The 15,000-nt window shown below is 37.8% G+C and overlaps 1 protein-coding gene across 3 annotated transcripts in view; it reads left to right on the top strand.

Annotated features, from left to right (window-relative positions):
* LMO4 (LIM domain only 4) overlaps positions 1-15,000 on the top strand; it is a 51,802-nt gene that overhangs the window by 10,728 nt on the left and 26,074 nt on the right. For 2 of the 3 annotated variants that reach the window (XM_049616850.1, XM_049616849.1), the window contains exon 4: positions 329-484. In XM_049616850.1, the coding sequence (XP_049472807.1) occupies positions 329-484 (156 nt within the window). Of the gene's footprint in view, positions 1-328; positions 485-5,118; positions 9,260-15,000 lie in introns of those variants that run through there. The other variant, XM_049616851.1, reaches the window with a different exon arrangement.

Here is a 15,000-nt window from a genome sequence, read left to right as displayed (position 1 = left end):
TCCTTAGTGTGAACTCTGTGTTCTCCAGCTGCAGACACTAAAGGAATCTAAAGTTGGAGCTTCGCAGTGGTCATTACATACTCGCTTCCCCCCCTCCCCCGGCACACCACATAAGCACATCTGTACTTGTCCCTTTCCCCCTTTAGCCCGATCCGGTTTATGGCGATTTGGATCACTGTTTTCCAGAATCCTGTCGAAGGAAGAAAAACACTAAACCCTAAGTGGCTGTGTACTTGACAGATGCTTGCTTAAGAACGGTTTATAAACTTGTGACAGAAAAAAGACTTAATTTGTACTTGTTTTCAGTGGGTTTGCTTTTCCCTTTCAGTGTTTTACATGCTCTACCTGCCGGAATCGCCTGGTCCCGGGAGATCGGTTTCACTACATCAATGGCAGTTTATTTTGTGAACATGATAGACCTACAGCTCTCATCAATGGCCATTTGAATTCACTTCAGAGCAATCCACTACTGCCCGACCAGAAGGTGAATACCTAGCAGTTGCTAATAAGCTTTATTAGAGCGAGTTGGAAGGTTCAACCTTCAAGGGAGTTTTCCTCGGTGGTCGTGTGTTTGTGTGCCCTTTTAAAGAAACGTAGAGCACTCATACATACAGGATTCAGTGTTGATTTACTAAATTGTGAACCTTTTGTCGTTGAGAAAGATCCTGACTTTTAGTTATATCTGTAGCTTCCCCAGTGTTGAACAGAGGATTATCACATGCAAAGTCCAAACATAAAACTTCCGTATAACCGGTTGTTTATCCCACTTGACAGTTTTGAAATTCAGAAATACGATGTGAATAGGTTATTGTGGGAGGAAAATTAGAAACATTTATGGTAGGAAAAGGGAATAAATGTCATTGTCATGAAAGAATGATTTCTGCATTAGTAATGGCAATCCGAACACCTGCCTTCCAAACCCAGTTTACAGAGCGTTCATTTTGAGAAAAGCAGTTTTACAAACATTTCTGTAGTTTCAGAGGAGGGCGTTTTTGTTGATCAGCAGTACCATAAAATTTGAATCAGTTACGACTTTTAAAACACAGTTCTGGGTCTTTGCTAATCACTCTGGGCCGCTAGTAGCTCCATTAAAGATTACGTATCTCGATTCTTGACCCTCAACTGGAAAGTTTTTGGACCAGAGTTAAAAGTGAGGAAATTTTATACAGTTGTTCAAATCACTTCAGAGGAAAAATGGCGATCAACAGTTGTCCAGCCCCCCCAGTACTGGATAGTTTTAGATCTATTTTAATCTCCTTAATAAGTCCTATAGCTATGCAAGTGAATGCATTTTGATAACTGCTGTGCCTAATTTGTAACAATTACTGTCAACCTTCAGTTAAGAGACTGTTCATTCCACACTGGCCCAGAAAAGAGTGAAATGTATGACTCGTGTGCATAATTTTATTCACATCATATTTCATACTGATTATGTATTGATGACATTGATTCATTTACTCTTTACAGCGCCACTTGCATGGATATTAAATCTTATTGACCACAGATGAATTTTAATTTCAGATTGGTGATAGATTTTTCCATCAGCTCTGATAGTATGTTTGACTTTTTCATCATTAACCCAGGCAATCACACAGCACTGAGTTATTGCATTGAAACAAAAAGTGCACACTTCACTTGGTAATTCTTTATGGATTTACAATAGGAACTTCATTAATGTCTGTTGTAAGGATCACAAAAAAAACAACATTTATCTGCAAATAGGAATTTAGCAAGCTTCAAAAGTCTCAGGAAAAAATATTAGGCTTGTCTTCTGTAATGCATTTCTTAATGCTGTGTGTGGGGAAAATGACTAATATTTGAAAACTTTTAACCATTTAAAATTATACTGCCGTATTTTAGTGGTGATTTTTATCATTTTCCCTTACTCAAATTTATGGGATAAGTTTAAATGTATTTTCTGTTTCTTTATTAAGTAAATGTTAATACATGAGAATCTGAACACTTTTTTTTTGACTTACTGATATGGAAAGCTACCTAGAATACTGTTTTAAAAATAGAAGCTTAATTTCTTATTTCAAATTAACCAGTCACCATTGATGAGGCATTTCAAGCCTCTTTAAGGAATGCCAGTCCATATAAATACTTAGATTTTTATGGTTTGAATTGTAATGAAGTGAATCTATAGGGCAGAGTTAAGAACGATGGATAAGTCACGTAAATATTTTGAGATACCCCTTTCAATTTAGAGGCAAAGCCATTTACAGTCATACTTGAGAGCCAAAAAAAGTTTTAAAAAAAAGGAAGAAAAGAAATGTGCTAGGAAGAACATGGTTGATCTCTTCCCCACCCCCTCCCATGTAAAAAGTCTAGTTTTTCTGCAGATTACATCCTAAGTTTGTTGCTGGTTTTATACCATTTCTTTCCCTGACTTAAGTAGAAAAAATGATTGTTGCAACTAAACCAGCATGCATCGTGAGAATTCAGGGATGTGGAGACAAGATGGAAAATGTAGTGCAAACGGCACGTAGAAAATACAAGCAAGATCTCACGGTACTGTCCTATCGGGTGCAAGGTGACGTAAATTCAGAGGTGCTAGGGAGGAAGGCTGGAGAGACACTTGGCGGACGTGTTTACAAGATGGTATGTGTTGTGCCTTGTGGATCAGTCTTCTGTTTACCACACCTTTTGCAGGATGGGAGAGGGAAGATGTTCATTTTGGGTCACAGGATGTAGTAGGGCACCAGTAGGAACCAACTGGTACATGTTTCCTTAATGTTGGAAGCCAAATAGACAGGTGGTGGCCTTCAAAAATTAATAGCTCTTAAAAAGGCATAGGGAAGTATAACTTAAGGATATGTTCTTGTCAGACATAGGTAAGAAGCTGTGTTTTGGGGATGATGTTAATTAAGAACATTTCCCTGTTGGCATAAATGTCTCACATATTCGCCCTCGGTGCTCAGCTCACCATGAGCACAGTCAATTCACAAGGCGGTTTTTGTAAATAAAGGTTTTGGGCAAGCTGAACGTGGTCCAGGGAGATATTAATGAGAGGGCAAGGGGGAAAGAGGTAATGAAAACACACTTCCTGGTGGAACATAAACTGCTTTTTGGACCTAGAGAATGCTTTAAAATTATTTTCCCAAACCCTGTGGTGTTTCTTTTCTGGAGGAGAGGAGATAGGGAGAAATGACAAACTGCTCCATTTTATTATTTTCTTCTCTCTCCTCATTCTCTATGTTTTTGGTAGGGAAAATTGGACATTAATTTTGGCCGTTTTCCTTCTATTCGCAGAACCAATTACGTTTTTAGTGCATGATGCATAATAAATATACCCAAGCATCCTCTGGCTGAAAAGTAATGAGTTGATTACTTATACACCCCTTCTTTAAAGGCAGCTAATTGTATAGAAAGTATAGGTCCCCATCAGCTGGTCCCTTTAAACTTTTATTTTCCTGAAATTTGTTGCCAGTGTCGGGGATGTGTAGTTTAAGTTGTTGTTCTGCATCATTGGCTTTGGTATATTCTAAGAAAAATGATTTTAAGCTTATAAATCTTACAGGGTCTTGACTGAAATCTCAGACCACTAGTGTTCAGGATCTACCAACATTTTACAGCCTTTACCATTTAAAGGAGGCTTGGTTATCCTCAGGAAAACATTGCCTTCTAGAGACTTCTGTAAATACAATCCAAAATTGTGGCTGATTTTTTTTTTTTCTTTCTCTCTCTCTCTTTTTTTTTTTTTGCTAATTTTTGCCTGCTTTGGAATTCTTTCTTCCACTCAAGAGTGGTGGTTCCATCTAGAATTATCAGTGCTTTTCAGTAACATAAAAGCTCACGTCTCTTTAGTTGGAGGAAAATTTAGCAAGTGTTCTAGCTTACATATCACTTCGTAGTCCCTGTAGTTACATAATTGGTGTTGTGTGTGTCCATCGTAGAGGACATTTGATGCTCATTTATTAAATATGCTTGCTGGCTGCTGCTGCATCTTTGTTCTGGACAGACAAATTACCTTTCTCACACTGAGCTTCCACTCTGGGGAATTAAGCCTCCACCACTTTAATTAGCTTGGAAGTGGGGGGTTGCAGTTCCTAATAGACTTCAGGCTTTTAGTAAGTTAGGGAAAGGGTGAAACAAGAACTTCCTGGGAAGCTCGAAATGTCATTTAAAAACCATAAAAACCTAATATATATTATTTCATTTTGGTAATTGCAAACAGATTGTATTTGACGACCGCGTGGATTATCATTTCTAACTTAGACGTTAGACTTCCATTGAACTATGTTTTTTAATTGAGCATAAGTCATTAACACATTACATGTTTGATTCATGTATTTACAATATTTATGTAATAGTAAGTGACATAGCAGATAGGAAATACTAAGGGAGAAGTAGTATCTGAATATTTGTATGGTATGTGCATATGTGTGTGTGTGTGTGTGTGTATACATATGTAGATATATATATATATATATATATATATATATATATATATATACCTAACCTATATCTGTATCTGTCTGTATACATAGCTATATATACCCACGTGTACAAACACATACCTTTAGGTTGAGAAGGACATGGATGAATAGACATCATATGAGGATATCAGAATAATAATTACCAGTGTTTGTTTAGCTTTTATTATGTGCCAGGCACTGTTGAAAGTGCCCCATACGTATGATGTAATCCTTGTAACAGCCTTATTATCCCTACTTTAACCATGAGGAAACTGAGGCACAAAGTAACCTTGCCAAAGGTCCTGCGGTTGAGCACATTAGCCCAAAACTTCCTTGGGGAGGACTGGGCTCCGAAGGTGCATTTAAGATATTACTGAGGCAAGATGTTGCAATTCATTCTTTTCAGAAAGAAAGTTGCTTTTAAGAGGGTTAAGCAATTCATTGTAGAACTTTATACCAGAAACTTTCCGAAAGTCCGTTTATTGTCTCATTTTCTCTGCTAGTGAAACTGCAGAAAACGTTATGCTTTAGCTCTTCACTGCCGGAGTAAGTAGCGTAGAAAGCCTCCATCAAGTCACAGTTGGAAAGTAATCTAATAAAAGAAGATTAGTGAATGCAGAGAAGACAAAAGCAGTCATGTTTGAGTTTAATATCTCAAATTTAGCATTTTAGCTAAGATGCCCGTTTTTATTTCTTGCAGGTCTGCTAAAAGGTCAGAGTAATGCAGAATGCGTGCCTTCATCTCAGACTTTGTTCATCACAGGTGGATCCCATGTGTCTTCAGTAGACAGGTCACCTTTGTAGCTAGCACCAGTGCCAGCTCCATGCCATTGCACCTTCTTTAGTCTTGACTGCCCTTCCCGCATTTATTGGTGTATTAAAATGACTGAATATGAACATTAAGGACTCCATGAACCTGGGCTAATGGGGAGACTGTAGAGAAAATGAAAAAAGATCCACCGGAGGACATCTTTGGGGGGGGAGGGAGCTTGGGAGGAGGGAAATGACTAATGAAGCTAATTAAAAGAAGCATTCAAATCTGCTTTCTACCCTCATTAACAATTAGCAGGGCACTGGCCAGAGTTTGTACCCTGTGTTTTACCTTAACAACATTCTATTTGCTCTTTGTATATTTAAGTGTTGTAAGGAAATGTGTTTCAATCAAAACTGAACATGAGATAAAGGAAAGAGATGTGGCTTTTGTGATATTCTATCACAAACACTTTTATTGTATCTCTGTAAAATACAATGTATGTATGCATGTAAGTGTTCTTGTCCTAATGTTGCTACTTCCATGGCAAAGAAAAGAAAAAAAGAATGAAAAAAAAAAAAAAAGAAAAAAATTGGAAAAAAAATCAGGCTCATAGCAGCTACTGTGTAGAAATTTCCCCCTACTTCTAATTTGCTGAATGAAGAAAAAAATCTTTTATTTGTGATATTTTCAGAGACATTTGCTCTAGTATGGTGTATTTAAATAATAAAAACTTAAAAGAAAAAATATTCGATGGAGTTTGGATTTAAACACTGCTCTTTCTCTTCGTTGTATTTTGGAAAAATTTAGTAGTTTTTGTTTGTTTGTTTGATACCAACTTCACTCTAAATCTTAAGGGTCAAGGGAGGTGTGGTGTGTGTGTTTATTTAGCTCTGGGCCAATAAGGTTTTTTTCAAATTACTTAACCATGCCATTTTTGGCAGGGCTACAAAGCAATGTTTCTAACGGAGTCCTTTTTATAAGTTCAGAATATTCTGGTAACTTAAGCACTTCATTACACTTCTCCTATATCACAGTGAATCTTTTGTGTTTATATATAAATATTTGTTTGATTCTTCAGCTATTCCGTTGATTCATTTTTCTCAATAGGAAAGCCTTGGGTATTGGCGAAAAGCATGCTAAAGAATGTGGCCTAACCGTCTTGTTCTCTTAACCAAGTTTATAGCTTTTGAAGGAAATAGCATTTCTAAGCCATACCTGTATGCATTTTGAAGTTTCCTTAGTCGTTAGGGACCCAGAGCTCTCTGACAGCCGACTTCAGTGGGTGGAGCCACCGTTTCCTGGTGAGCTTTTAGACTCCTGTGGTCTGCTGTATGATTTGTTTATTTTGTTTTGCTCTTACGCTCCTCGCTCTGCCTTTCCATATGTTTGGGGTAGGATTTCGATTTCACTTAGTAGTAATCTTGAGATATTTAGTTGCTAGTTCTGGGCAGCAGACCCAGCACCCCAGTGGCGCCCTGTGGAAAGCGTGCGTAGGCCAAGGACTTGGTGGCCCATCGTCAGTGTTAGGAAAGACCAAAGAGGCTGCTGTGCCAGGTTTGCGAGCAGATCTGCAGTACAGTTTGTATCACAGGTTCATAAAAAAACCAGGTGTGTTTATAAGGCTACTTGAAATATTCTTTCTAAAAATGGCATTTGTTTTATTTTCTCTTGTTCCCAGAAAGCTCCCAACGTAGACCTCTCAGAACAGGTTACATAGAGAGGTCCAGTTCAGTACATTTCAACCAGCAGTCAGTTTCCCTTTGGGATCTTCTGCTTTCAAAGACTGCAGGCCAGGAGGAAAAATCAGTTGCTCCACCGGCAAAGCTCCTGTGAACCTCCTGTAGGAGAATTTAAAGGTAGAGAGTTAAAGTGAATAGTTCTATTAGAGCTTTATGAAAAGAAAATGCAAGAAAAAAAAATGAACAAAATCACAGACGTAACAGTATCTGTTTGAGTTAAATCCTGGGGGAATTTCTAGGGACTAGTTCTGGTTCTTACATTCCCCCCCCCCCCCCCTTTAAGCTGCTTTAAAGGAATGTGGACTCTTCAGCATAGAAAGGGGGAGTGTTAATAAGAATACCAGCATCCCCTCTATTCTTTTTGGCGTAAGCACTCATGTCCCATATAGTGCAGAAATTCAAAGGGGATAGTTAATAACTTTTAGTAAGTAATACAGTGTGGCATTTGGTGATGTGGAGGGCTCAGGTCATTAAAGACTTTAAATGAACTATTATATGGCTGATTCCTCAAGCACTGCTGCATATTTAATAACGAGCTTCTAAAAGCATTTCTTAAGTTGCAGACCTATAAGATTACAAATGTCACTCATGTTAGTATAATCCACATGCAAGTGATGAAGCCTTCTCTTTGATGTGCTAAATTGGAGAAGGACTAATGGAGCTATGAATATACAATAGAACATATTTAAGTAGTAGTCTTGCTTTAGGTAAAACACTTTCTTGAAACCAGAGGCATTTCAAACAATAAAACCCGGCTCTAATGGGGATGCTCTGTGTGGATAGAAAGCTCCTAAAAACACTCAGGTTTATTCTGATGTGAATGGTGATTGTGTTCCTCCCCCAACCCCAACATGGCTTAGAACAAAAAAAAAAAAAAAAAAAAAAAATCCACGAGCTTGTTCACCTTTCATCCATTGCATTTGCGATGTTAGTGAGATGTGCTCCATTCTTTTGAAAGGACTTATTTAATATTAACCACATCATAGAGCAAGATGGCCCCCAATCCCTACAAGCAAGTGCAATTAAATAAAAGCAAATGTTACTGAGCCCTGCTGAACTCCTGATTAAAAAAAAATGTTTATGATACATATAAATGTCTCAATCATGCAAATTGTCACTCTTGCTAATGAAACAATTTTGTAAAAAGATTGTCCTCTGAAAGGGTTTAATTTTTTTTTTATTTTTTTTATTATTGTTTTTTTTTTATATATATTTTTAACCTATCTGTCTAGTTAGATTTACACACCCCGAAAGGCAGGAAAGCCCGGATGAAGCTTTTCTAAACCAAATCGTTTGCCACGAGGAACTATTTCCAGCTCTTCATGATTTATTAGGAAATAGTTTAACATGGACTGTAGTGTCTTATAAAATATAAAATGAGAAAACTGTCACACCAAAATGAAGCCTGTGAAATTGTCATCCTCTTACTATTAACTGTATTTAAGTTCTTTCTTTTGCTCTTATTAACAGATATTTGAAACAACTAATCATCTAGAATGAAGCTCTTAAATTAAATGGCTTTAAATGTCAATAGAGTAAGATTCTAATGTGTACTACTATTTATATAAAATATTTTCTTAGGGCCAATAAATTCTACAACAGTGAGTCCAAGAGCTATATATCAAGGCACTAATAAAGAGTTTCCCTGAAACCTAAATAGTTGTAATTAAAGAGAGAAGAGGTTGTCCAAAGACTCCTTCACCTGTGAATTACCTCCTGGGTGCTAGTGCACCTATGACTCCCTTTGAGAGACTGTTGGAAACACAGAGCCTTTGCAAGTTGATGTTAGTTGTCACTTTGTTACTAAGGCTCACCTATTGTCAGTCCAGCCAAGTCACAGAAATGCTTATTGCAGTTAAATAGCAATTTGTTTCCATGAAACTGCAATTAAAGTATTACTGAGCAGCTATTTTAGATTGGCAACGCTCTGAACGCATGTTAAACAGCCAGCAACTCCCACTTGGAGAGTCTGAGCCCCGACTAGCAGCAAAGTGTAACACATTCACCCATGTTGGGTATCTAGTTAAGAGGCATTTGTAGCCCTCTGCTCCCATCGTGAACATGCTGAGAGCAATGACAAGTCAGGGCTGATTTTTGGAAGGTGAACTTGCAACTTACCTCAAGTGAATACTATTTCCAGTTGTACAAGAAGTGCTTTATGCTAGTAGATATGTGCATGTTTCCTAGAGGGAATGTTTTGCGAGTTCAGATTGATTCTGCTGAGAATGGACTGTAACTCGGAGGCCTCGAGCCAATAATGTACTACAGGTCCTGACATGTTACAGCTGTGTAAACAGGGCCATTCTATCTCCTAAATCACAACTAATAAAGCAGAGGATGAAAATCAATTGATTCTGTTATAAGTTCTTTGAATGACACTAGAAAGTTGTTTAATGACTGTGTTAGAATGGGCAAGCCTGAGTTTAGCCACCAAAATACCTATTTTAGTCGTCTCTCTCCCCTCAGAAACAGGGGCAAGACAGCCTTTCCCAGGTGTTAGCATCCCCACCACCAGATCGAAACCTGCTGGGGAAAGGAAAGCCTCTGAACCAAATTCTTCCAGCTGATCCAAAGTTCGGGATTTGTTGAGTAAAAAAGGTGAAGTGCAAAAGGTTTTATTGAAAATGCGAAACATTGATGTAAGATCCTGAGAGAGGAAAGGATATCAGAGGTGGTGTTTTAAAATGCAATTAGCACTGAATTCTAACCAGCTTGGAAACAATCATTAGTTCACGAGAACAGGAGGCATCTCACCTTCCTTGGGCCTAGAAAGATCCCCCTACCTTGAATCAAAAGGTTTACGTCCTCAACTTTTTCAAAAATAATTTTCATATGCGGTGCATCTATTCGTAGGCTTTCACCTGTGTTGTTTGAGCTGTGATTTTATTTTTTTAAGAGGAAAACAGTTTCTTCCTAAATTAATTTTTCATTTGCGTTGAACTGAATGCTTTTAGGAACTGAAAAGAGAAAATCTGAAGACAGACTGAATTTACAAATGAAGATTAATTATGAAAACCGGAAAGGAGATTGCTTGCTTGGGCTGTAATTGTGTACCTTTTTCTTTATTTAAGTAAGGTTAGGTAGCGATGGGTGTGTCTTAAATACCACATATCCCTCTAAGGCCTGGGATAGATTTTTGTCATCAATCATGGGACTTCTGCTTTCCATAAACCTTACATCTTTAAATAGATTGTATAATATAATAACTTCATCTTGGAGTTGTATAGTGCTTTGTAAATGTATTTACATGTTCACATGTACGATTAACAAGTTCTTACACACGTCATCTCAGTCCTTACAGTAATCTTGATGATTATTGCCTCGTTTTTACAGATGGGGTCGTGAAGTTTCAGGGAGGTGACTTTGTAAGCAGGGCCAGGACGAGAGTGAAGTGAATGCACTCTTTGCTGCAAAATTTAAGGGAGTGCCAGAAAATCAGTAATCAGGATAATGTTATAGTGCAACATTTTGTAAATATAAAATTAATGCAAAAACATCTATGGTGAACAAAACATCAGAATTTTAAATAAAGGCAGGATCGGTATTCCCTTTCCTTATGCCTCAGACTCCAGTATGGCTGAGCACTATCATTAAGGCCCAAAGTTGCCAGAGCTGCTGTTTGACCCCTGGTACCATTTGGTACAATTTCTTTATAAATTGTTAGGCTGCAACAATGATGCAGATTATTCTATGAGCCGTAACTAGGTTTCTGTCCTCCCTTAAAAAACTGAAGTATCTATCGCATTTTATCTGTATCCAACCTGGAATGCCAACTCCTTTAGATTGCCTACATTTTTTAGCCTCACTCTAAAAGAAATTTCTTTTCAGTTTTGACAAATCTCAACTACTTCATGATGAGTAATTAAGTATCATTGGTAACAACTCTGCCTACAAGTTGTTGCTGAGGAAAAAGAGCTAGGCTTTAGTAATCACATTAGTCTGGAAAGCAAAATGGATGACTCTATCTAACTATGTCCTATACAGATTTGTAAATGTTTAACATGTTTGGATGAACTATGTCTTAAGTCTGCAGATAATATTTGTGGCAAGTAACAGGTCAATGGGTTCAGTTCTATAAAGTAACGCATACTTCTATAAGTATAAAAGAGGTAATATACACACACAACAATTTTTATAGAAAATTTTTACACGTTCTAGCATGATGTGCAAAGCAGATAGCTATATCGTGAAAACTGCTATTCATATGTGTTCTTTTAAGATGGAAGAGCACTGAAGTATTCAAATGGAACAGATTATACCTTTAATTACATCCAAATATGATTCTGAGCTGAGTTTTAAAATTTTGTTGGCTGTACTATTTTCCCATTAATTGCTAGGATCCAAAAAGATATCAAAATTTGTAAATAAATTACTATCACACACCATTAAATCCAAGCTGCCTTCATTACAAAGAGAAAAAATAGCTAAGGAAAAATTTCTGCTCAATTTAATGAAATAAAAAATTCTACTCAAGATAATAAAGTTATTTTGATGTTAATCTAATGGCTAAGCAAAAAAAAAACTTTTTTTTTTTTTGGCTCAGGTTCCTGACTAGGGCATTTTGGTGCCAAAGTACCTGTTCTCAAAGCCCATAGTGTCTATATGTTATTTCATAGAGTATCTCAGCCCAGTGACTCTGCAGGCTTTCTTTTAATCTTTTATTCTGCTGTGTGCAAAATGAGACTTAGGTTAGCCAATATATGTTTTTTCCAGTCTGAGGACTAAATTACCCTTCTCATTGGACATGGATGAATGTACATACATCCTGTAAGGACCTGAGAAATATGCGCAGACCAGCACACAATAGATTCGAAACTACAGAATATTGATTGCAAAGAACAAGATACTATGTATTTGTTATGTGTATGTTATGACCCACGCTCACAAAATCACTACATTGAGTCTGGTACCGTCACCGAGGCATAGGCAGGATTTCCACCACATAGCGAGGCTGCAAGATCCATGCACTCAACCGCGTCGGTACGCTCCTGTCTATCGTAAGACTGAAAACCACCATACGTACATTCCAGGTTTTCAGCAAGTGCCTTCCATACCCAGAGATTCATAACTAGTGCAAGCAGTAGCCTGCATGGTGTTTATCAGATAGGTTTTTTTTTTTTGTTGGTGTTGTTTTCTTTTGTTGTTGGCAGGAAGTGGGCATAGATGTTTATAGAATTTATAGTAGATAAAGTATTTTCTCTTAAATTCTAGGCTTTGGGGAAATTTCTATCATGAGAAAAAGGGAGTAGGGAGAATGGAAGGAATACTTACATAAATCGCTCTTCAAGGGAGGATCAAGAGGCTGGAGTATCTGGCTGCAGATTGGGAAGAAGGCTGAGTGGGCTCCCCAAACACCCTCACCACCCCATTTATATGGTTTGTTTGTCTTATTTCACCACCACCACCGAGAACCTCTTCCCTACACATACAGGATGCTGTTACTGTGCGTGGTGAAAGTCAAGCTATGTTTTTGTGTACTGCGGGCCTGGGCAAGGCTGTGACATCAGGAGGTTTCAGACATTAGCAGCATTGGCAGTTTTTAAGTTGATGCGATACAGCATTTGGTGACACTTCACAGGTGTGTCAGGGAGAGCCGAGGTGAAATGAAAATCGCAACAGAATGAAAGCAGACTCCAATGTTCTTGATGAAGTTTGGGGTACCACTGTGGCGAGAAACATTGCCTCTGGTTTGTTAAAGCGACAGCCCGTGGAAACCTAATCCTTCCCTTCTCTGAGTGAAGTGGAACAGTGGGGCCTGGAAGAGATGGAGGGGGCAGGTTTGAGTTTTTTGATTTGTTACTGAGTGAATCAGGCAGATAAACAGGCTTGATTTTCAAAGGACAGGCAATCCTAAATGGATTTCTGACACTGAGGCTTTTAGCTAGGTCTTTCTTCCTGGGGATGGGTGTAATTCACCGACTCCATCAGTTACCTCATGCTGTAAGCAATTTTTTTTTTTTTTTTTTTTTTACCCTCTTTAAGTAGTAAAATGTGTTTTAGAATTTTTTTTTTAAAAAGCGGGGAAAAGATTCTGGCTGGCTTTGTTACTCTTGAAAGCCAGACAGTCTTTGCTATAAGCCAAGCAAAGGTGTAACTGTAGTATTTTTCTCCCTAAGTTGTACTTTATATTTTTTTTTTAGCCCAGAATTTGATTTCCAACAGGCCCACCAAAGGATTCTGCCTCTGGAATCCCCTTGTTTTGCATGCAGATGGCATGTTAATGAACTCATTACTGTACATTTTATCCAGCTCTGGACAGATTTGTGACATTATTTTTCAAAACAAAACGGGGTTAGGCAGTTGGTTGGTTGGGTTTGATGAGAATTGGGTGACTAAGTTAAAAAAATATTTCCCCAAACACTACCAACCTGCTCAGGGTTGCTGCTAAACATTCTACGAAACTATCCCTATTCCCTTCAACTCCCTCCAAAATAGGTTCTTTGATTTTTCCACATTCCTAGAGACTTATATAGAACTGTGTACCTTCCAGAAGGTGTGTGGTCCAATTCCATTCTAAAACTAGGTAATTCTGGGCTTTCTTTTTGATTCCTTGGGTATCTGTGGGCACCTTGTGTATCTCTTTTAGCTTTGGTTCCTGTATCAGCCAAGGGGAGGCAATACTCACTGTTGTCTTAAGGGGAACGCTATGAAAATTAATGATGGGATATTTACCTTGTATTCTGTGCTTTGTGATTTTTAGGGTGAAGGGACTCATGCCTTTTATCTTAAAGCATGTAATAAATAACATCTTATTGATGCTTATTGTGAAATAAGCATCAAACTGGGAATCAGGAAATACTTGGAATTTAATTTTGGTCCTGAAGGGAAGTCAAAGGGAACCTAGGATTACATTTGTCTTTCCAATCAAATATTAGCCATGGGCCTGTCATTTAATCTTAGTACCTCGTTTTGTCTATCTGTTAAATAGGAATTTACTAATAACAGCTATATTTGCCAGTGCATTAAATAAGTCATTTGAAGGCAAAAGTGCTTTATTTCTAGGGATGGCAATCTTTTGGCTTGTAAACCCTGAAACAATGGAAAATGTAGTCACCTCTCCAATTTAAGGGTTAATTATACTTTGAAAACTATTACAGCTAACTCTTGCCCATCTTCTCGAATGAAGGGGAATAATAATGTAGATTAATTCAAAACAATGGATTACACTCAAATAATTTATTTTTGGTTTAGAATATAATATGTAATTATTTTATTTGTTAAAAAGGTATTTTTTGAGCAGTTTTAGGTTCACAGAAAAATTGAGAGGAAGGTACAGAGATTCCCCCATATCCCCACACGTGTATAGCCTCCTCCATTATCAACACCCCCCACCAGAGTGGTACATTTGTTACAGCTGATGAGCCTGCATTGACACATCATAATCACCCAGAGTCCATAGTTTACATTATGGTTCACTCTTGCTGTTGTACAGTCTATGAGTTTGGACAAATGTATAATGACATGCATTCATCATTATTTTCACCACCCTAAAAATCCTCTGTGCTCTGCCTGTTCATCCCTCCCTTACCCCACAGACCCCGGCAACCACTGATCTTTTTATTGTCTCCATGGTTTTGCCTTTTCCAGAACGTCAGGTAGTTGGAATGGTATAGTATGTAGCCTTTTCAGATTGGTTCTTTCCTTAGTAATATACATTTAAAGTTCCTCTACTGCTTTTATGGCTCGGTAGCTCTTTTCCTCTTAGCAGTGAATAATATTCCATTGTCTGGATGGACCACCGTTTATTTATCCATTCACCTACTGAAGGACATCTTGGTTGCTTCCAAGTTTCAGCAATTATGAATAAAGCCTCTGTAATTATCTGTGTGCGGGTTTCTGTGTGGATATAAGTTTTCAATTATGTAATTTTTGGAAGCAAGGTAATAATGCTTTTGTTAGGCAAACATTACACAACATTTGGAATTCCATAAACTCGGACCAAATGGTGGTGGAAGGTAGCTCAGGAAAGAAATGAACATCTATTAATTCTATATGGGCCATGAATTTCTTTTATAAGCCATCCCCAGCATACAACTTGAGGAAGCTGTTACTACTCCTACATTTGCAGTTGTGGGAGCAGGGACTTGGA

The sequence above is a fragment of the Panthera uncia genome (genome assembly GCF_023721935.1).
Source record: "Panthera uncia isolate 11264 chromosome C1 unlocalized genomic scaffold, Puncia_PCG_1.0 HiC_scaffold_4, whole genome shotgun sequence".
NCBI classification, from domain to species: domain Eukaryota; kingdom Metazoa; phylum Chordata; class Mammalia; order Carnivora; family Felidae; genus Panthera; species Panthera uncia.
Note: the sequence above shows the minus strand (reverse complement) of the source record. Positions and strands in the feature narration are given on the sequence as shown.